The sequence below is a fragment of the Papio anubis genome, chromosome 9 (assembly GCF_008728515.1).
Source record: "Papio anubis isolate 15944 chromosome 9, Panubis1.0, whole genome shotgun sequence".
Lineage (NCBI taxonomy): Eukaryota > Metazoa > Chordata > Mammalia > Primates > Cercopithecidae > Papio > Papio anubis.
In genome coordinates, this window is record NC_044984.1 from 99,412,183 (window position 1) to 99,433,312 (window position 21,130).

General features: G+C 40.6%; 1 protein-coding gene across 2 annotated transcripts in view; it reads right to left on the reverse strand.

The window, feature by feature from the left end:
• ALDH1L2 (aldehyde dehydrogenase 1 family member L2) overlaps positions 1–21,130 on the reverse strand; it is a 65,086-nt gene that overhangs the window by 26,224 nt on the left and 17,732 nt on the right. For both annotated transcript variants that reach the window (XM_003907077.4, XM_017946160.2), the window contains exons 5-15: positions 20,539–20,640; positions 19,219–19,308; positions 17,169–17,303; positions 15,845–15,970; positions 15,210–15,301; positions 12,363–12,510; positions 6,337–6,456; positions 5,612–5,739; positions 3,443–3,593; positions 222–292; positions 33–138 (exon numbers count right to left, since the gene is read on the reverse strand). In XM_003907077.4, the coding sequence (XP_003907126.2) occupies positions 33–138; positions 222–292; positions 3,443–3,593; positions 5,612–5,739; positions 6,337–6,456; positions 12,363–12,510; positions 15,210–15,301; positions 15,845–15,970; positions 17,169–17,303; positions 19,219–19,308; positions 20,539–20,640 (1,269 nt within the window). The remainder of the gene's footprint in view (positions 1–32; positions 139–221; positions 293–3,442; positions 3,594–5,611; positions 5,740–6,336; positions 6,457–12,362; positions 12,511–15,209; positions 15,302–15,844; positions 15,971–17,168; positions 17,304–19,218; positions 19,309–20,538; positions 20,641–21,130) is intronic.

The following is a 21,130-nucleotide window of genomic DNA, read 5'->3' on the forward strand; positions in this document are numbered from 1 at the left end:
GCGATTCTGTACCTGGCCCTTTGTGGCCTTACCTGTGCTGGCTTGAGCACTAAGGTATTGCCTGCTGCCAAACACGCAGCACTCTTCCACGCCAGCATCATCAGCGGGTAGTTCCAGGGAATAATAATGGCACAGACACTGCCGGGGAAGAAATTCGACACGCTTAGTTGTTTCAAATAACACAACTCATGATTCACTCAGAGGCACTCTCCTTATCTTACCCGAGTGGCTCTTTCTTGGTGAAGGTCAGATTGCGATTTGGACGGGCCTGGTTGATTGGAATAGTAGAACCCTAAAGAATAAGAAAAGTTGATACTTATTTTACTAATTTAAATAAGTAAATTTCATTTCAAAGGATCCATTTTCTGTCTTCCTCTCTTACTTTTTGTTAGCTGATATGAAAGAGTGTTTGTTGATAAGAACTATATCCATGCCAAAGAAGGAACAGCTATTTGTTTCTCAAGAGAACCATGAAACACAGGAGAATAAACATAATTCTCATTTTGTCCATTCCCAGTTGCTTGGCCTGGCAGAGAATGTGAACTGCCTGCCTATTATCCACTCTCCCCTCTGTCCTTAGTAACAGAATCCCTGTACTAATAATGGAACAGCAATATGCCTATCAAATACTATGGTTCCCATTCTCCAGGTTAGGGATGGTCAGTGGAAGATATAAGCACAAAGCATTGGAAGGTGACTGCTATTTAAACCAGACTAACTCAACTCCTTTATTCTTCCCTCCATGTCTGCTTCCTCCTTCTTCTTGTTTAGACTACTGCTGAAATGGCTGGCACTGCAGTGATTTTCTTGAGATCATGAGTCAGCCTTCAGGGTGGAGGTCACATAGTACTAAAGATGGCCTGGCAAAGACAGAAAAAGAGTTTGCATCTCACATACTAGTCCTGACTGCCTTTCTTTGGACTCCTTGAAAGTGAGAGAAAAATAATAGGGTTAAAAAACAGGATTAAGTTGGGTGTTATATGCAGCCAATTGAATCCTAACAGATTCACAATAGTAGGCTTTAATGAAAGCTATTCATTTGCTTTGCCACATAAAATCTTATTGCTACTACTAATAGAGTGTACAATTTCTTAAAATACTTGTAGCCAGTTATGTCTTGGAATTCATAATTTTTTGGACTTTAGAAACGTAATATAGTGCATGTACCTTAAATTATCTGCTACCCCAGCAGGATTTGAATAAGCCTCCCATAATCAAACACACTAGTATTTTTTTTAATGTACTTTAAGTTCTAGGGTACATGTGCACAACGTGCAGGTTTGTTACATAGGTATACATGTGCCATGTTGGTTTGCTGCACCCATTAACTCATCATTTACGTTAGGTATTTCTCCTAATGTTATCCCTCCCCCAGCCCCCCACCCCTGGACAGGCCCTGGTGTGTGATGTTCCCATCCCTGTGTCCATGCAAACACACTAGTATTGATTCACTGAAACATGAATATTCACTCTAAGTGATGTAAATAAATATTATTAATAGATTATGTTCATTCAAGTCAGGGTTTGGCATCAAATCAGTTTGAACTAATCAAACAATTTTCAGGTTTCAGAGCTATTTGGATTTCATAATTGGGGATAAGAGATGGACCTGAACTACCATTAGTAAATATCAATATATGCATGACTTTGTGGCTGAATCACAATAAAAACTTCATTTTTGTGCAAACCTGCTATGTTGCAGAGTTGTCTAATCCTGTAGTGTACAAATACTTGTTTCCAGTCCTCAAAACATAACTTGCAAAGTATGTATTATTGTGACCATTTTATAGAGGAGGAAAGTAAGGTTCTGGGAGATAAAATAACTTTAACAACATTGGCTGATACGGGCCAAAGCTGACTTGGACTCAGGTGTGTCTGACTGTACATTAACATTGGTGGCAGCAATGTGCTCAGATGAATACAATGTTTCCCAGTCTCCTTAGCAGATAGAGATGGTCAAGGAGGGATATGAGCAAAAGGTACTGGGAAGGTAAGAATGCTTTGTGAAATTCCTCTTCCCACTCCCCCTTTCTCACTTGCTTCTTTTTGCTGCTGGGAATGTGGTTGCAATAACTGGTACTGCAGTGGTTATTATGAGTCTATGAGGAACATGCATACGGCAGTTTGCTACAAGCCCTACGTCTCCCTTTTGTATCCCCAGTGCTGGAGCTAGTGTTGTTGCCGTTGATCACCCCATGTTTGCTATTTATTATATAGTAAAAGGAAAATGAAATATTTATTATTCCTGTGTCTTTATCAAATTTTTCCTTAAAAAAATTTTTTTTTGGCTAGGTGCAGTGGCTTACACCTGTAATCCCAGCACTTTGGGAGGCCAAGGCAGGCAAATCACTTGAGGTCAGGAGTTCGAGACCAGCCTGGCCAACATGGTGAAACCCCGTCTCTACTAAAAATACAAAAATTAGCTGGGCGTGGTGGCACACACCTGTAATCCCAGCTACTTGGGAGGCTGAGGCAGGAGAACCACTTGAACCCAGGAGGCAGAAGTGAGCTGAGATGGCGCCACTGCACTCCAGCCTGGGTGACAGAGCAAGACTCCATTTCAAAAGAAAAAAATAAATAAATTTTTTAAAAATTTATTTCTACTAGGACACATGTTCAAAGACAGAGTTTTTCTTATACTCAGTCTTCTTCCACCATCTATGGTAGCTCTCTGGCCTCTGTAGGTATTTGAATTTGTACACCCTTCATGATACTAGGCTTCTCCAAAATGTCTAGAAAAATATTCAACACCCTCAGGAGATATTATAGTAAAGTACAAAGAATGTCATTAGACTTTAGATTCAGAAAATCTTGAGTTCAAATCTGGTCGTATGGGTTACTTGCTACAAATTATAGGAAAGGCATCCATGTCCTCAAGCCTCTGTTTGCTCACATGTAATAAGGGGATAAGAGCTATCCATTTACTTCCTGTAGTTGTTATAACCATTGCTAGGGTCTGAAAGTGTCCCCTAAAATGCATGTGCTGGAAACTTAACCCCCAATGCCACAGTGTTGGGGGGCAGGGCCTAATAGGAGGTGTTTAGGTCATGAGGGCTCCACCTTAATGAACGGATCAATGCCGCTATAAAAAGGGCTTGCAGGAGTGGGTTCACTCTCTTCTACTCTTCTGCCAGGTGAGGACACATCATTCCTCTGCACCAGAGGATGTACTATAAGGCACCGTCTTAAAACTAGAGGCCAAACCTGCTGGCACCTTTATCTTAGACTTCCCAGCCTCCAGAACTGTAAGAGAATAAATTTCTGTTCTTTATAAATTACCTAGTCTCAGGTATTCTGTTATAGCAGCATAAAATGGATCGAGACAACCCTGTTATGTTGGTGTAAAAAAATCTACATAAAAAGAGGATCTGACACAGTGCCTGGTACAAACTAATCAATGTTAATCCCTTTTTCTTTCAGAACAAATAGTATTTGTGCTTACCTGAATTTTGTCGCACCAGCCAGCAAAATATCTGAATGTTTGCACAGACATTCCGACGTGAGTCTTCAGAGCCAAAGTATAGACAGCCCCTGAATCAAGGGCTTCAATGGTTGCCAGCTCTTCTTGGTTCTCTTCCAGTAGGTCTGCAAGTCTGTGTGGTCAGTGAAAGAAAGAAATTCAACAAGTATTGATTGAGCTCCTGTTACATACAATGCAGTATCCTAACGATGGAGGATTCAGAGGTAAACACATATGGATCAGATCTCTGCCCTTATGGAGATCATGGTCCAGTAGGGAAGAAAGACATTAAACAAATAATTTCATAAATCATTTGTTTCAAGAATTACAAAGGAGAAGCAGAGGGTATTGGAAGCGTATATAATTTGCCTCATCTCTGTGTAAGAAGTGGAACAATGATTGAGCCAGTACCAGTCACTGGAACCACATTCCCAGAACCCACACCTTCTGAGAACCCATGAACATTTGAGGATTTCCAGTTGGCACAAAAATATTTCCAACACTAACTGAAGAGACAAGATAGCAACGTACACAATGAATTACAAACACTACAAGAGATTTCTGTTTGGTATTCGGTTTTATGGGAAGGTAAGTGCAGGACTCTATAATGACTGTGATACAGTAAAAATTCATCTTTTGTGGTCAACTTCTCTATTTGTTTTTCTTCTGTATTTGTAGTGCTTCTCAGAGCTGTTCCTTTGGGGCCACTCTAGAGTCCAGCTTGAAATCCCCCTCCCACAATCTTCGTTCCAGATCTGGCTTGTATTAGTTCGTTCTCACGCTGCTCATAAAGACATACCTAAGACTGGGTAATTTACAAAGGAAAGAGGCAAGAGAGCGTGTACAGGGGAACTGCCTTTTATAAAAACATCAAATCTCATGAGACTGACTTACTTTCATGAGAACAGCACAGGAAAGACTTGCCCCCATGATTCAATTACCTCCCACTGGTTCCCTCCCATGACACGCGGGAATTATGGGAGCTACAATTCAAGATGAGATTTGGGTGTGGACACAGCCAAATCATATCATTGCTCTGAGATCTATTGATCTAGGTCAGATATTGGATTTTAGGTAAACAGCAAATGGAATTTATGATTGAATCTAGTTATTCCTGGCATCCTTCATTACTGATTTAAAATATTCTTCTCAGTCCTTATTATTTTTCTTCCTTGTTCCTATTCCTTACAGATCAAGTTGATATAAAATGTTTTTTTTTTTAAAACAACGGGGTACTGGATATTTTCCACTTGCCACTCTGTATCCATTCTCCACCCTGCTCTGTGACCTTGACCCTGGTGAATGACCTTTATAGATTACATCACCTGGCTCCCTTGCTCTCCCATTGGGCTTGGCCAGTGAGAGGCCACTGGAGACACCCACAGAAGATTGGTGAACTGAAAGAAAAAGTGGTTGGGGAACTGGATTCCCTGGCTCCCTTGCTGATGGACGGTGGTTCAGAAGCTGCCATGCCCCTCCACTGGAGTGTGGTTTTCTCCTATAGCTACAGATCTCGCCAGATTCCAGTAACAGCTCCTTCTCCTGTCCCTTCAGACCTTGAAGACGTAGCAGCTTCCCCCTGCTGCTAGCCCTGCCTGGATGTTTCAGTATCCTTTATTGGATTTCTTTGACCTAGCCCACGTCTTTGTAAACAGTTCTTTATTAAACTTCTTTTCCAGCTGGGACCTGCCTGGTGCAAGCAATACTAACATAATCAACATATATAGGATTTAATATGAGTCAAGTAACAGAAGACATATTTCATACTAGGTGAATACCAGAATGTTTTGCAGGAATTTTTAAAATGTTGGCAATGTTAGCCAATATCCAAAGGTAGTAGACTTGTTTTTCTTTTCTTATCTTTTTTTTTTTTTTTTGAGACAGACTCTTGCTTTCTTGACCAGGCTGGAGTGCAGTGGTGCGATCTTGGCTCACTGCAACCTCCACCTCCCAGGTTCAAGCAATTCTTCTGCCTCAGCCTCCAGAGTTGCTAGGACTACAGGCACGTGCCACCACTCACGCCTGTAATCCCAGCACTTTGGGAGGCTGAGGCGGGCAAATCACCTGAGGTCAGGAATTTGAGACCTGGCCAACATAGTGAAACCCATCTCTACCAGAATTACTTTTCTAAAAAATAAAAAATAAAAATACCTGTACATCAATCTTCCTCTTTCTCTTGCATTCATTCTTCCCCATTCACCATTTTCAAAAGCATCTTTTGCTGCTGCTACTGCTTTATCAACATCCGCCAAAGAAGCGTAGGATACTTTGCATATTGTCTATTTCAAGGTAAGTAAAAATAGGTCACATGAGAGATATGAAAATATGGTTCTTGGAATTAATATTGTATTAATAGAAAAAATAGAGTATTACTGATTTTTAAAAAAATGTTATGATGAGAAATGAGTATATCCAGTACTACGGTAAAGAAAAAGAACAATTTTAATATGAAAATTGTGAACCAGAAATTCGGTACTTCTCATGTCGTACTACTTTATGGAAGAACACATTTAGGAAGACAGAAGACTCTGTAGTTCTTCCAGTGCCTTGGGAAAGCTGAATTTCTTGCCATGAGTCTTCAAAGTTTGAAAAATTTTTTCACATGTATCTCTATGCAGATGAGTGCCTCTGATGTTTATAGGTAAAGCTACCTGTCTAAACTTATCATAAATGTTCTATAAAATAGGTTACTACAGTTAATAGCAGCTAGTACCAGAACTGAGTCTTTGAAAGAAAAGCATGAAGTACATTTGCATGAAGTGCTTAGAGGCAGAGTGAGAGAATTAATGGGCTTCTTAAGACTGCCTCTTTTACAACGGTGTGTAAACTAAAAATCCACCACCGGTGATCACTACTAACACTACAGAATTACTCACAGATCCATCCGTTGGGTTGATAGTGTCGTAAGTCTTTCCATCGTCTGCATCTGTGAACTGTCCATTTATGAAACACTGATACGGCATTTTTACCATCATTTCATTGACCTCCTTTGAAACCTGAGAGAATTATATTAATAGAGTCAATGGATTTCCATATTTACTAATTTGATGTCAAACAGCACTAAAGAAGCATATTCACGAATGCAGAGGGAGAAGTCAAATTCTAGTTCCAACCATACAGAAGACATGCATATGTGAGATTTGGGTCTCAAGATGCTTGCCTTGGCAACTGGGGCAGGAGGGTAGAAGCTGTAAAGACAAAAGTGCTCTAGGCCAGGCTTTATACAGATTTCAGATTTTCTTTCTTAACAGGTAAAAGGTTAACTCACAAGACCTCTAGATAATGGAAACACCACCATCTAGTGGCAGCATTGGTGGAGTGCAGCTATTGCTTTCATTGAAATCCTTGAAAATGCCTTTGTCAATAGGTTTCCTTTTACACTGGCGCCGTTTTAAGTTTGCTTTCCTTAAGTTCCTCTCGGTTTTCACTTTTTGTCTGTTACACATGTGTTGCCTAAATTGTACTCTGCCAGTGGCTGGCAAGCAAATTGAGGTTAGTCAATGATCTTTGATGAGGATCAGATTTTTCAGCAATGCAATGGGGATAATGATACTGGCTTCATACAGTTATTGGGAGGAAAACTGAGGTAATATATCAATGCTAGGTATTCAAAAGGAAATTTAATTATTTAAAAAATTATTTCCCAGGGAGGAATTGTCAGTGCTTTAAAAAGAAACAAAAAATAGCAAGAAAGTCTCTTGCCTTTTCCCACACTGAGTGCTCATGATCTATGAGCTATTTCTGTTGTGTTTATATGGGATATAATGAAGGAAATTTCATGGGAATTGATGTGTTCAGTCTCTACAAACAGTCCACTTTTCTTAAATTATCATTCTGGGAATATGCTGAATGTCTTACATATAGCACCTAATTTGATTCTCCTAACAATTCTCTAAGGTAGATATTATCATTATTATATATTATTATTACATAATATATAATATATTATCACATAATAGATTATATAATATATTATCACATAATAGATTATATAATATTACATACTATATTCTATATTATTACATAATATATTATATATTATTACATAATATATTATTATTATATAATATTACCCTATAAATTGGGTGATATGAGTCAAGTAACAGAAGACATATTTCATGTTATGTGCATACTAGAATGTTTTGCAGTTGATAATAATAATTACCCAATCTCTAGAGTAATAATAATAATGTCCATCGCAGAGAATTGTTGGGAGAATCAAATTACACTCTATAAATAGGGTAAAAATAATGGAGAAAATAATAATAATGGAGGTAATAATAATGGAGGGTAATAATAGAAGCAAACTGTGGCTTAGGGAAGTTGAGTAACTTGCCCAAGGTCACACAGCTAGTAAGCCATGATACTTGGATTCAAACTTACATTGGTCTGACTCCAAAATTCATGTTCTTAACCAGATGATGCTAAACTGCTTTCCAGATTTGCCTAATTCTTATTAAAAACAAATGGGTGAGAAGCACTTCTGGGACAGTATAGTAAGAACCTCTGAAAATCCACTCCTTCATGAAAGCAATAAGAACACTAGAAAATATTGTTAAAAATCACTTCTCTCAGGACTCTGGAAACTAACCAAAGGCTTGCAATAATCCATTTCAAGAAGAATAGCTGAATCACACTAAGAAAAGTGAGCTTTATGGTGTATTAACTGCCTTATTCCCATCTTTCTCAAAAGCTCTGCCATAGCCTTGAGAAAACCATCATTGCAAGTATGGTAGCTGTGAAAACCAGCAGCCTAGTAGCCCCTGGTGGGGATGAAATGGGTTTGGAGCTCTTCAAAAGCCTCATCCCAAAGAACTATTACTATTTGGACTGCCTGGCAGCTCCCTGAAAAGCTCCACTCCCAGAGATTTTCTGTCTTTTTTTTTTTTTTTTTTTGGAGACGGAGTCTCGCTCTGTCGCCCAGGTTGGAGTGCAGTGGCGGGATCTCGGCTCACTGCAAGCTCCGCCCCCTGGGTTCACGCCATTCTCCTGCCTCAGCCTCCCAAGTAGCTGGGACTACAGGCGCCGCCACCTCGCCCGGCTAGTTTTTTGTATTTTTTAGTAGAGACGGGGTTTCACCGTGTTAGCCAGGATGGTCTCGATCTCCTGACCTCGTGATCCGCCCGTCTCGGCCTCCCAAAGTGCTGGGATTACAGGCTTGGGCCACCGCACCTGGCTGATTTTCTGTCTTTAGAGGCAGAGTCTCACTATGTTGTCCAGGCTGGAGAGTAGTGGCTATTCACAGGTGTGATCAAGTGCCTCACAGCCTCAAACTCCTGGACTGAAGTGATCCTCCTGCCTCAGCCTCCTGAGTAGCTGGGACTACAGGCACATGCTACCATGCCTGGCTTGGGCTTGTCTTTATTTGATCTGACTCAGAGCTTGTTATGCACAAACATCCCTATTCCTGGGACATTTGTCAAAAATAATCAGTGGCAATTATTTAATATTTCAGCTGCCTGCAGCTACTAACAAATGGCTGACCAAAAAACTTAAGAGGAATAACTGGGAATGAGATATCCATTGGAGGCATTGAAAAGCTCTGACTTATTCCTGGGAATCCAGAAGACCAATATACATGCAGGGCTTGTGCACGTGCCAGGAAAGACCTCAGAAGGCCCTTATGTCTTAACTCTCGATGACTCTTGAGGCCCTGTACAGGCAGGAAGTGTGAAGGCTGAGGCAGAGCTGTAAACTGCCTGCTGGAGCACTGAAGGTGTATCCCAGCACACACACAGAGCCTCCTCGCAAAGGCTGGGAGACTTATTGGCTCAAGGTGTATAAGAAAATATATGCCCAATCATTAGCTGACCATTAAGGTAACTGAAAAGAGACTTCAGTGGTGGCAAACAATAAAAAATACAGACTTTACAGAATTATCGAGAAAGTCATTGAACAACAACAACAAAGCAGCAGCAGCAATAGCAACAAAAGTTGTGAAGGGAGATGAGGGGAAAGTCTGCTTTCCAGAGTTACGACATTCTATTCTTTTGAATGACCACCTGTCAACAAAAGATGACAAGATTTGTAAAGAAACAGGAAAGTATGGCCTATACACAGGTGGAAAAAAGCAGCTAATAGAAACCATGCCTAGAGAAACCTAGACACTGGATTTGCTAAAGAAAGATTTTCAATAAGCTTTTGTAAATATGTTCAATGAACTAAAGGAAACCAGGTCTAAAGAATGAAAGGAAAGTAAGAGAATAATGTCTTGCTGAACAGAGAATATCAATGAAGAGATAAAAATTATTTTTAAAAGAACCAAATAAAAATGCTGAAGTTGAAAAGTGCAATAACTGAAATAAAAAATTCACTAGAGGGACCCAATAGCACATTCAAGCAGGTAAATAAAAGCCTGAACAATAGGAAGGAATAAGAATAAAGAAAAATGAACAGAGCCTCTGAGACTTATGAGACACCATCAAGTATACCAACACATGCATAAAAGGAATCCCAGAAGGAGAGGAGAAGGAGAAGGGAAAGGAAAAGGAAAAATATCTGAAGAAAGAATGGCTGAAAACTTCCTAAATTTGATGAAAACCATTAAGTTGCACATTTCAAGAATGCACAATCCAAGAAGCTCAACAAATTCTGATGGGAAAATTCAAAGGCCCCACACCTAGACATATCATAACAAGTAATCAAAAGACAAAGATAAAATCTCAAAAACAACAAGACATAAGGAACTCATCATACAAAAGAGTCCTTAATAAAATTAACAGTTGACTTATCAGAAACCATGAAGGCCAGAATATGGTTCAATATGACGAAATATTTAAAATGATAAAAGAAAAATACCATCCAAAAATTCTATACCCAATAAAAATATCCTTCAGAAATGAAGGAGAAATTAAAACATTCCCAAATGAACAAAAACAGAAAATTGATTGCTAGGATACCTGGCCTACAAAAAGTACTGAGAAGACTCCTTCAAGTTGAAATGAAAGGACACTGGACAATTAACTTGAATACACATGAAGAAATAAAGAGTACTGGTAAAGGTAACTACATAGGTAAATATCAACATTGGTATAAATATATTTTTAACTCTATCATTAAAAATACAACCTCATAAAGCAGTAATTATAAAATTGTGTTGGTGGGCTCATGATATATAAAGATGTAATTCGTATGACAATAATGGCACAAATTAGGGAAGTACACAACAATGTTACAGCAAAGCTTTCCTATGCTATTGATATTAAGTTGTTATTCATCTGAACTAGACCATTTTAAGCAAAAATGTTAATTATAATCCTCAAGGCAACCACTAAGAAAATAGCTTAAAATATAGTAAAATTAAAAATAAGGGATTAAGGCAGGGCACGGTGGATCACGCCTGTAATCCCAGCACTTTGGGAGGCCGAGGCATGCGGATCACAAGGTCAAGAGATCGAGACCATCCTGGCTAACACGGTGAAACCCCGTCTCTACTGAAAATACAAAAAATTAGCCAGGCGTGGTGGCAGGTGCCTGTAGTCCCAGCTACTCGGGAGGCTGAGGCAGGAGAATGGCGTGAACCCAGGAGGTGGAGCTGGCAGTGAGCCGAGATCGCACCACTGCACTCTAACCTGGGTGACAGAGCAAGACTCCATCTCAAAAACAACAACAACAACAACAAAATAATGGATTAAAAAGGCATACTAGACATATTTAACAAAAAGAAAGCAGTGAAGGAGAAGTAGAGGAATAAAAGGTGTCAGACAAGACATATAGAAAGCATAAGTGGTTAAAGGAACGTAGATAAACTAGACATCATTTAAATTAAAACCTGTTGTATGTCAAAGGACACTCAAAGTTTTCAGCAAATCTACAGAATGAGAGAAAACATTTGCAAATCTTATATCTGATAAGGATCTTGTATCTAAAATAGACAAAGAACTCTAAAGACTCAGCAATAAAAAGACAAGCCAGTTTTAAAATGAGCAAAGGATCTGAAAGAAAAGACATTTCTGCAAAGAAGAAATTCAAATGGCCAACAAGTATATGACAAGATGCTCAACATCAGTAGTTACTAGGGAATACAAATCAAAACCACAGTGAGACCCCGCTTTACACCCACTAGGACAGCTAAAAGAGAAAAGACGAGAGCAAATATTGGCGAGGATATGGAGAAGTTGAAACCCTCATACATTGGTGGCATTATATAATGGTGTAGCCACTTCAGAGAACAGTTTGGCAGTTACTCAAAAAAGTTAAACATAGAGTTACCATATGACTCATCAATTCCACGCTTAGGTACATACCCAAGAGACTTGAAAACATATGTTCATGCAAAAACTTGTATGAGTTTTTCATAGCATTATTCATAATAGCCAAAAAGTAGAAACAACCCAAATGTACTTCAACTGATGAATGGGTAAACAAACTGTGGTATATTTATACAATAGAATATTACTTGGCCAGAAAAAGGAATGAAATGATGATACAACATGGATGAACCTTGAACACATTATGCTAAGAGAAAGAAGCCAAAAACAAAAAGCCACATGTTATATGATTCTATTTATACGAAATCTCTAAAAGAGGCAAATCCAGAGAGACAGAAAAGAGATTCGCATTTTCTAGGAACCATCATGCTATCCAATTTTGGAACTTTTTTTGTACGAGGTAGTCCTGGAAGAGTAAAGAATGACTGCCAATGGGTACACGGCTTCTTTTTGGGATGATGAAAATGTTCCAAAATTGGATGACATAATAGTTGCACAACCCTGTGAATATATTAAAAAGCACCCAAAATGCACATTTTAAAAGGGAATTTTATGGCATCTGAATTAAATCTCAGTAAAGCTATTGTTTTTTAAAGGTCATAAATATAAAAACAAATGGGCAACAGGCACAGCAGTCTTTTATAGTGTATGGATCTCACTGATTTAGGGTTGTAACATCGAGGAAAGCTTACATAATCTACAACCAGCTCCGCCTCTTGATCTTTTCCTCTCAGTTTCCTCACGACCTTTTGGATAAAGTCTTCAAACTTGGTGGCCATATAGACATCTTCATTCTGCAGCTGAAGCCCACCACATTTCTGTCTGATCTCTTCAACCAGCCTTAAAGTAAGAACCAGCTTCGTGTTACTTAGATTTTTAAAAGGGGTTAGGAAGACTGTTATTCGCATTTGTCAAGTTGTTTTGAGGTAAGACTTACATCGCATGCCTATTTATATCCTATGAGATCTGTGATACTCATCAGAGAAATTGATAAGACTAGGGGCAAGAAATTAAAAATATATCTTGAAGGACAGTGGCAGTTTTTTTTTAACTTTATCCATGACTAAAAATAAAAGAAATCAAGGCAAAAATATTTTAATTACTTATAAGCAAGATAGCAGGGAGCATATAAAGTCAACTCCTTTGCTTTCATATATACTCAAAGAATAAGAAAGAAAGATACTTTCTTAACTGTAAAGATTGTGAGAGATGAATGTCATATTGTAGAATATTTTCTCTAATTTACAAGTATAAGATGGACATTTGTTTGTATTATGTAGTTAACACAGGTACTAGCTAGAACCATATGCAGTAGGTCAATACAATTTTTGAAGTCCTTTCCAATCCTTTGATTTCCACTGTTAGTTTGTCAAATTACAGCGGTTATCTGACATTTCTTGAATAGCAGTGGTGTATGAGGTACTGTGTAGAAAGTCCACCATGGTTGTGGTTCAATCATTTATTCTCTAAAAGAGATGATACCTTCGTAATCAAGATAATAATATTAGATGATTATGGTAAGTCAGACACAAACAGAAAATGAGTAATTCCTGCAGGAGTATCTTGCTAGCAAAAAAAAAAGTATTAATAATACAGTACTGGCCAGGTGCGGTGGCTCACGCCTGTAATCCCAGCACTTTGGGAGGCCTAGGCAGGCAGATCACGAGGTCAGGAGATAGAGATCATCCTGGCCAATGTGGGGAAACCCCATCTCTACTAAAAATACAAAAATTAGCTGGGCGCGGTGGCGTTTACTTGTAATCTCAGCTACTTTGGAGACTGAAGCAGGAGAATTGCTTGAACCTGGGAGACGGAGGTTGCAGTAAGCCAAGATTGTACCACTGCACTCCAGCCTGGCGACAGAGCAAGACTCTGTCTCAAAATAATAGTAATAATACAGTACTGAGGCCAGGTGTGATGGCTCATGCCTGTAATCCCAACTACTAGGGAGGCTGAGATGAAAGGATGGCCACCCCAGGAGTGCAAGGCTGCTAGTGCAAGTGAGCTGTGATCACACCACTGCACTCCAGCCTAGGTGGCAGAGTGAGGCCCTATCTGTAATAATAATCATCATAATATAGTATTGAAATCTTTAGTTAAGCTAATTAGAAGTTTCTGGGAACTCATGAATCACAGCTGAGAAATCTATAATTTGAGGAGCCGAAACTCTTGACTTTTGAAAACACTACGTGCTCTTGAAATGATTGTTTTTGATTTCTGGAATAAAACCTCCATGAATAAAGGGACCTTGTCTAGTTTACACTGTATCTCCAGTGCTAAAACTGTTCCTGACACATAGTAAGTGTTCAATCAGTGTTGTTAAGTAAATGAGTGAATAGATAGAATATTCATCAGGAACATTGCTTTGTCAATATGAAGGATTTTGTCAAGAGGAGGAATATTTTTGCCTTGTTTAATTAGTGAATGGCCACAATGTGGCCTGGAATCAAATCCTCTTAGCTTCTATTCTCTGTACCCACCATTAAGGGACTGAACAGTCCCTGGTGAGCTCCCAGCTGTCTTGTTATCCACGTTACTCCAAGAAAAACACCTCTGCAAGATGCTGCACCAGTAGGATCCTGGTCCTGTTTCCTTGTGATAGAGGCTTTCTGGGACTCCAGCCCTTTCAACTTGCTCTAAACCTCTGTGGAGAAATTCTGACTATTGGGTGATTACAATTGTCCTTGCAAGTAGCCTGATAACCCTCATTCTAGATCTATCTTACTGGGTAATTTGCGGGGGGGTGGGGGTAGGAGAAAAAAGATTTGGGGGAAAGCATAATATCAGGTATCAGATATTTTTCTGGTAATATTATTAATATCAGGTATCACATATTATTCAGATAATATTCTGGATCAGGCTGCATAGGAAATTCCCTGTTAGCATTCTCACCCAGAGCTTCTCAATTCTGATGTCATATTGGAGGAAAATTAGCTAAGAAACTGGAAGAACAAATTTTTAAAAGATGCAAAGAATTCTAAGGGTTGCTTTTTTAGGTATACGGAAGATATGAAAACAACTTCTGGTTAGCAACAAAGATAAATAAATAGATAGATGTATCTGCTTGACCATGGAAACAACAGCAAAAAAGATAAAGAATAAAGATGTGTTGGCCGGGCACGGTGGCTCACACCTATAATCCCAGCACTTTGGGAGGCTTGAGGCAAGCGTATCACCTGAGGCCAGGAGTTCGAGACCAGTCTAATCAACATGGAGAAACCCCATCTCTACTAAAAATACAAAATTAGCCGGGCGTGGTGGTACATGCCTTTAATCCCAGCTACTCGGGAGGCTGAGGCAGGAGAATCGCTTGAACCCGAGAGGCGGAGGTTGTGGTGAGCTGAGATTGCACCATTGCACTCCAGCCTGGGCAACAAGAGCCAAACTCCATCTCAAAAAAAAAAAAAGATGTGTCATAGATAGGTATGATAGGGTAATCACATCCAGAACAAAGGATGTGTGTGGATTTCACTGTCAAAGCCAAAGTCAAAATCTCTAGTGAGGGAATCCCTAGTGAGTCAATAAGGTCATGGTTTTACCTGGCAACATCCATTGAGCTTGCTCCAGATTTAAAGAAGTCTGTTGAGTCTTCAATAATGGGGACATTGCTTAAAATTCCAGCCCAGATGACCTACACAAAAAGGAAACTCTTACGAGGGAAGTGCCATGTAGAACAATGTGGCAGAGACTGGGCTAGCTCTTCACCAAACCAATTCCCTCTTCATCTTGTACACACAGCTGGACCACATTTCTCAGCACCTCTCCAGGTTAGATGCAGCCAATGAACAGGAGTGGAAGTGACCTGCACCACCCCAGTCCTAGCCCATGTAAACATCCTCCACACCATTCTACATGCTCCTTTGCCCTTCTGGCTGTCTGGAATGGTGACACCCCCCAGGGAGACCTTGAAAATAACAGAAACTGGGTTCCTGAATGACTTCACCCCTAACCCCCGTGCCAACCTGGAACTGCCTTGGATGTCTTATGTGAAAAATCAGTTTGTATATACTGTGTTTGAGCATATGAATTTGGAGGTTGATTTCCTCTTGCAGCTAATACATAAAAAAGAGGAAATAAAGTTCTGATCCCACTACTTTGAGGACTGATGGTACCAGTTACAAACATGCTTCAGTTTTCCAAGGTAACAGTAAAATTAAAGTCATCATGTGTTCACCTTGATGGTCTCTGCCACTTTCACCTCTTCGGCTGTCAGTTCTACCACTGACGTCTCACCCGCTGAAAAGTACTGAGAGGCAAGGATCATTTTTCCATCTTCAAACTGCAGATTTCTCACCATCAGCTACAAAATAGCAATAAAACAAGCATAAAAATCGAGGATTGAGACAATACAAAAGTGAGGCTGGCAGGAGTCCTATAGATTATATGCATATAAGGGCAAGTTTATTTGGAAAAATATAAAAATATGGATTAAAAGCATTCACCATTATGTGTAAAAGGGCTGAAATGGCAGTTGAATAATGGCAGCAGAAAGGAAAAAGTGAGGTCTAGGGATAGGTACATCTCAAAATGGCAAATAAGTCCTGGTAAATTTGACACTGGGATGTAGGTATTTGAACTAAAATCTATTGTGAAAATAACAGACACCACTAGTGCTGCTGCAACTCTGCAGCTGCTGCCTCTGAGCACTCACTCTGCACCACGCTCAAGAATGCATGGATAAGTGCTTGCTTTGGCAGCACATATACTAAAAAAAGAATGCATGCATGTGCTGAAGGATCTTACCTAATTTCATAAATGCCAGTGGAAGTGGATGCCATTATTATTCCCATTTTACTGATGCAGAAAGGGAGGCTCAATGAGGTTCAGTAATTTGCTCAGTGCCACACAGATAGTAAGTAACAGAGCTGGGAGTAGAACCCGGAACTAGCGGGACTCTTAAGCCTACAGTCTTAACTGATTTATCCTGCAGCAACTGGAAAATATCTGTAAGGTACAAATTCCCTTTGAACGCTTCACTGGGAAGCTTCGCAAGGGCACTCTGAGGCCCAAGGCCAACCCTCCTGAGCATAGGCAGTGTAGGTGGCACCTGCCTGGTGGATCAGTGGCAAGGGGCATCTGAGGAGGGCCACATCCATTTCTCTTGATCCTCCCAGAATCTGGCACTGGGAAGGCAGACAGACGAGATTCTCCTCTCTGTCATATAGACGGCAAAACAGACTCAAAGGGAAGAATCATCCTGCCCAAGACCAGAAAGTGGAAAGCAGTGATTCACATCCTTACCTCCCCACTGAATTCCTCTCTCCACTTTACACAAGGCAGCCTATGCAGATCTGGGGGGCCTCTCTTGAGACACCTCATCTCCATCAGGGCACTCAGAGCCAGCTCCTCCCCCAGCCAGCAATGGAGGCACAGATGTCCTAGCCTGCCCATATCCCAGTACAAATCCAGATTAACTTGTGATAGCTATTCCCTTAATAGCTTGGGTTATAGAATAAAATCAAAAGGTTATTTCATAGGCAGCCATATTGAACACTCACTGCTTTTCCATCGTTACCAAAAAGAACAAGTCCATTTTTGGTAACGAGACCAGGCTTCTTGGCACCTTTAATTTCCAGTGGTTCTCCAGGAGGCACAGAGCTATTGAGTAATGTCGAGCCATAGAAAGTGACCATCTAGTAAAGAGATCAAACACAGATTGTAAAATCAGGAGAAAAGCTGTTCATAGCGGTATGTATAAGCATCATTCTCTGCAAAAATGCTGAAGTTCATATTATCACCTGTAATAAAATTGAGACACCACAATGGGAGAAACTGTCCCAAACATCCATGGAAATGACACAAGGCAAGAAAGAGTCTGTGAATATGTCACTGGAGAGTCCAAAATGCCCCACATCCAGGTGACATGAATATGCATTTATCACATATTCGCATTGATACAAAGGTGAATGAGATCAAAAGCTCTCAGCGTTTACAGCCTGAAGGTAGGGTTTGGGTGGGATGGGAGGTGCTGGGAGTGGGCATCAGTGATGGGCAATGCACAGTGGTAACCAGACTATTACAGTGCAGGGTGATAAGTGATGAGAAGCACAGGGTGCTTTGTGAGTCCGTTCATGGAAAAAGGACTGGATCCAGACAGTAACCAAGAGACACTGACGCTGACTTTTTATTGCAATTCTAGGATGATCAGCTATATATATATGGAGCCTATTATGATTATGCTGTAATGGTTTGTTGAATACATACTCTAGGCCCAGGGCTAAGTACTTAAATTAGTTAACATGTATTAATTCTTTTTTTTTTCTTTTGAGACAGAGGGTCCCCCTTTTCACCCAGGTGGAGTGCAAGGGTGCCATCTCAACGCCAACCTCTCCCCCCCGGAATCAGTGGTTTTCCTGCCTTAGCCTCTCAAGTAGCTGGGATTACAGGCACAGGCCACCACACCCAGCTTTTTTTTTTTTTTTTTTTTTTTTTTTTAGTAGAGACAGGGTTTTGTCATGTTGGCCAGGCTGATCTCGAACTCCTGACCTCGGGTAATCCTCCACCCTGACCTCCCAAAGTGCTGGGATTACAGGTGTGAGCCACCGTGGCTGGCCAACTCATTTAATCTTCACAATTACCCGTAACCTAAGGAAGGCAGTATTATTAGTTCCATTTTACAATGAGGAAACCAAGGCACCCAATGGTTAAGAAACCTGCCCGAGGTTACACAGTAAATTTTCACAGAAGCATTCTGGCTTCAGATCCTGCACTCTTAACCATTACACTAAACTCCCTCCCTTGGTCACCCATCGAGCCCATGGATTTTTATTGGCACTTAGTATGTACCCAGACTCCTGCTTAACTGCTCAGATTATCAAGACAATTACATGAAGTGCTTGTCCCTAAGGAGTTCACAGGCTAGTATTGGGGGGAATAAAGAGACCCTCACAATATATGATGTGCCATACCAGAGGTAGGCAGAGTGTTGCTGGAACCCAGAGGTGAGCCATCAAACCCTGCCAGGCTGGGCATGTGAGATCAGGAAACCTCCTGAAAGAGGTGAAACCTGAGAGCCTGGGCTGAGTCAATTACCCATGGATAGAAGACCCTTCAGGCCCCTGCCCGCCTCTCCTGCCTCAGCTCTCCCCATGCCTGTCCTCACAGTCCAGACCCCGGCTTCACTGAACTCCTTTTGCAAGTCCTTGACCAGGTGCTGGAGTCTCTTATCTCTGGGGCTTCGCCTACTTGTCTTGCTCTCAACCTTGTTAACTCTTCTCAAGGTTCGAGCAAAGCAGTGAGCTTTTCTAGGAAGCCTTTCCTAATATACCTGAGTCTCAGCCTCCATGATAGCATTTATCGTACTGCACTGAGAGTGTTTATTCACTTCTCTGCACTCCCCATAAAACTGCAGGCTCCTGGAGATCAGGGACTGGATTTAGCGTCTGCTGCACAATAAATGCTCAATACATGCTGAGTAAAGGGGAGAGTGAATCACAGATCCGCCTCATGACCAAGGAAGAACCATGGGAAGCCCAGATTTATCTGTACTGTCTCTTACAAAGGTAATAATCGGGGAGGGGAGCAGGGGGAGTGGTCCGTAGAACGTACCTGTCCATTTATCTCTGTCCAGGCTCCAGGGACTTTATCATGACCTCGAATCCAGTTATGTAAAACTTCGGCAGACTGGTCCCAAGAAATCTAGGAAGGCACAAAACACAGGCTGAGCCTCCTATGGCTGTGAACCTCAAAGGAATAAAAACGCTTCTCGTCATCAGAGGCAGAAACGAGTATGTTATTGGGAAGTAAAGGAATTTTTGCTTCTTAGTTTTATTTGGAGTATTTTGTCAGGTGGCTGATTTAGTAAAAAAGAGACTTTATTGAAGGAAAATAAAAAGCAGAGGGTTATTTAAAGGGACAGTATGCTTTGTAAAGATGACGTTGAGCGGGCTGTTGAGGGGAGGAGGCCAGTAGCTGCTGGAGAGTTTTATGTTGGGTTTTTATTAGGTTGAACTTTTTTTTGAAGTTCCCACCTCTGGTAAGTCTCTGCCTCTTTTATTTATTTATTTATTTATTTATTTTTTGTCTAATTTGTTTGTGTCTATCTTAGCTCTCTGCTTTGTCTGCACCTAGATTTTGTCTCAGGTTTACAGGACCCCCCATATTATTAGTTGGTGTGTATGTGTGGGTTGGTTTTGGGTATGAATATGACCTAATGCCTGTATTGTTTACTATCGTCACCACAGGAAGGTTGTATAGTGGCCAAATCTATACCTACTGCATCTGTATTTTTTTTTTTTGGAATTTCTTTCTCTGCCCTAAGCTGTACTTATGGCTCCAGGTTTTCATTTTTTGTTTTTTGAGACAGGGGTCTCACTGTGTTGGCCAGGCTGGTCTCAAATACCTGGCCTCGAGTGATCCTCCTGCCTCAGCCTCCCAAAGTGCTGGGAATACAGGCATGAGCCACTGCGCCCAGCGCACCTAGCATGACATTTTTTTTTAAGGAATATCCCCTTTGCCCTTTTCATTAGCATGTAGCTGGCGCTATTTTGACATTTTAACTGCAGAGTGAAGGATTATTGAGCAGACTTAAGAGGCGTTTCTGGGCGGTTTTAATTTGCTTGCTTGTTTGTTCGTTTGCATAGTATCTCCTCTCCTTTCTATGCACATTTGGCTAAGTGCCCACCAACTCCAGCATTAGAGATACTATTAATATGCAAATTTTGGGTGCGCTCTCAGACATGAGTCTTCCCAGACTTTATTTTCTTTAGGGGACTCCCCTCTCCTGCATATGTCTGGCCACCTGTCTACTCTAACAGGTAGGGCTAGGGCAGGCTGGCTTATCTTTTGGCAAGATCATAGTACATGGGGAACTACTGAAAGGTAGAGGGCCATGAACTCTGAGATGTGTTACTGAGTTGATATAAATACCTCAGCATTTTCCTTTTTCTGGATACCTTCATATGTTGCCCCTTCTTCTGGCTGGGGAATACGAGGAGCTTTTCCATCGGCTATGAGTTGAACAGCTTCTACCTAAGGCCAAAGACGTCACCTGTGTTACAGCCCAATGATCAACAATGGCATAGTCTATTTGACTAAAGTTTCTGCGTAACAGAATTACTACCTATAAATCTGTTCAGAGAGTCAAGAGTATGATGATAACTACCATTTCTTCAGGTCCATCCTGACAAGCATTGTGGTAGCTACTTTATGTAAAATATCCCTTGAAAACATAACACGAATCCTGCAGGGTGGATATTGTTATTACTGTTTTACACCTGGGGAAACTGTCTGATAGCCACAGGGGAACAGAGCCAAGTTCACAGCTCTTTCCACCCACCTCCATCTAGGCTATAACTTGGTCTAGAATCTGGGCTTCAGCAAATATCACTGAACACACAGAATGCTACATTGATTGTAATGATCATTTTGTGAGCAGCTACTGTGGGCCAGATGCTTTACACAAATAGGGTCACTTAATTTTCACAACCGCCCTACAAGTCAGATGGTATTATCCACACCG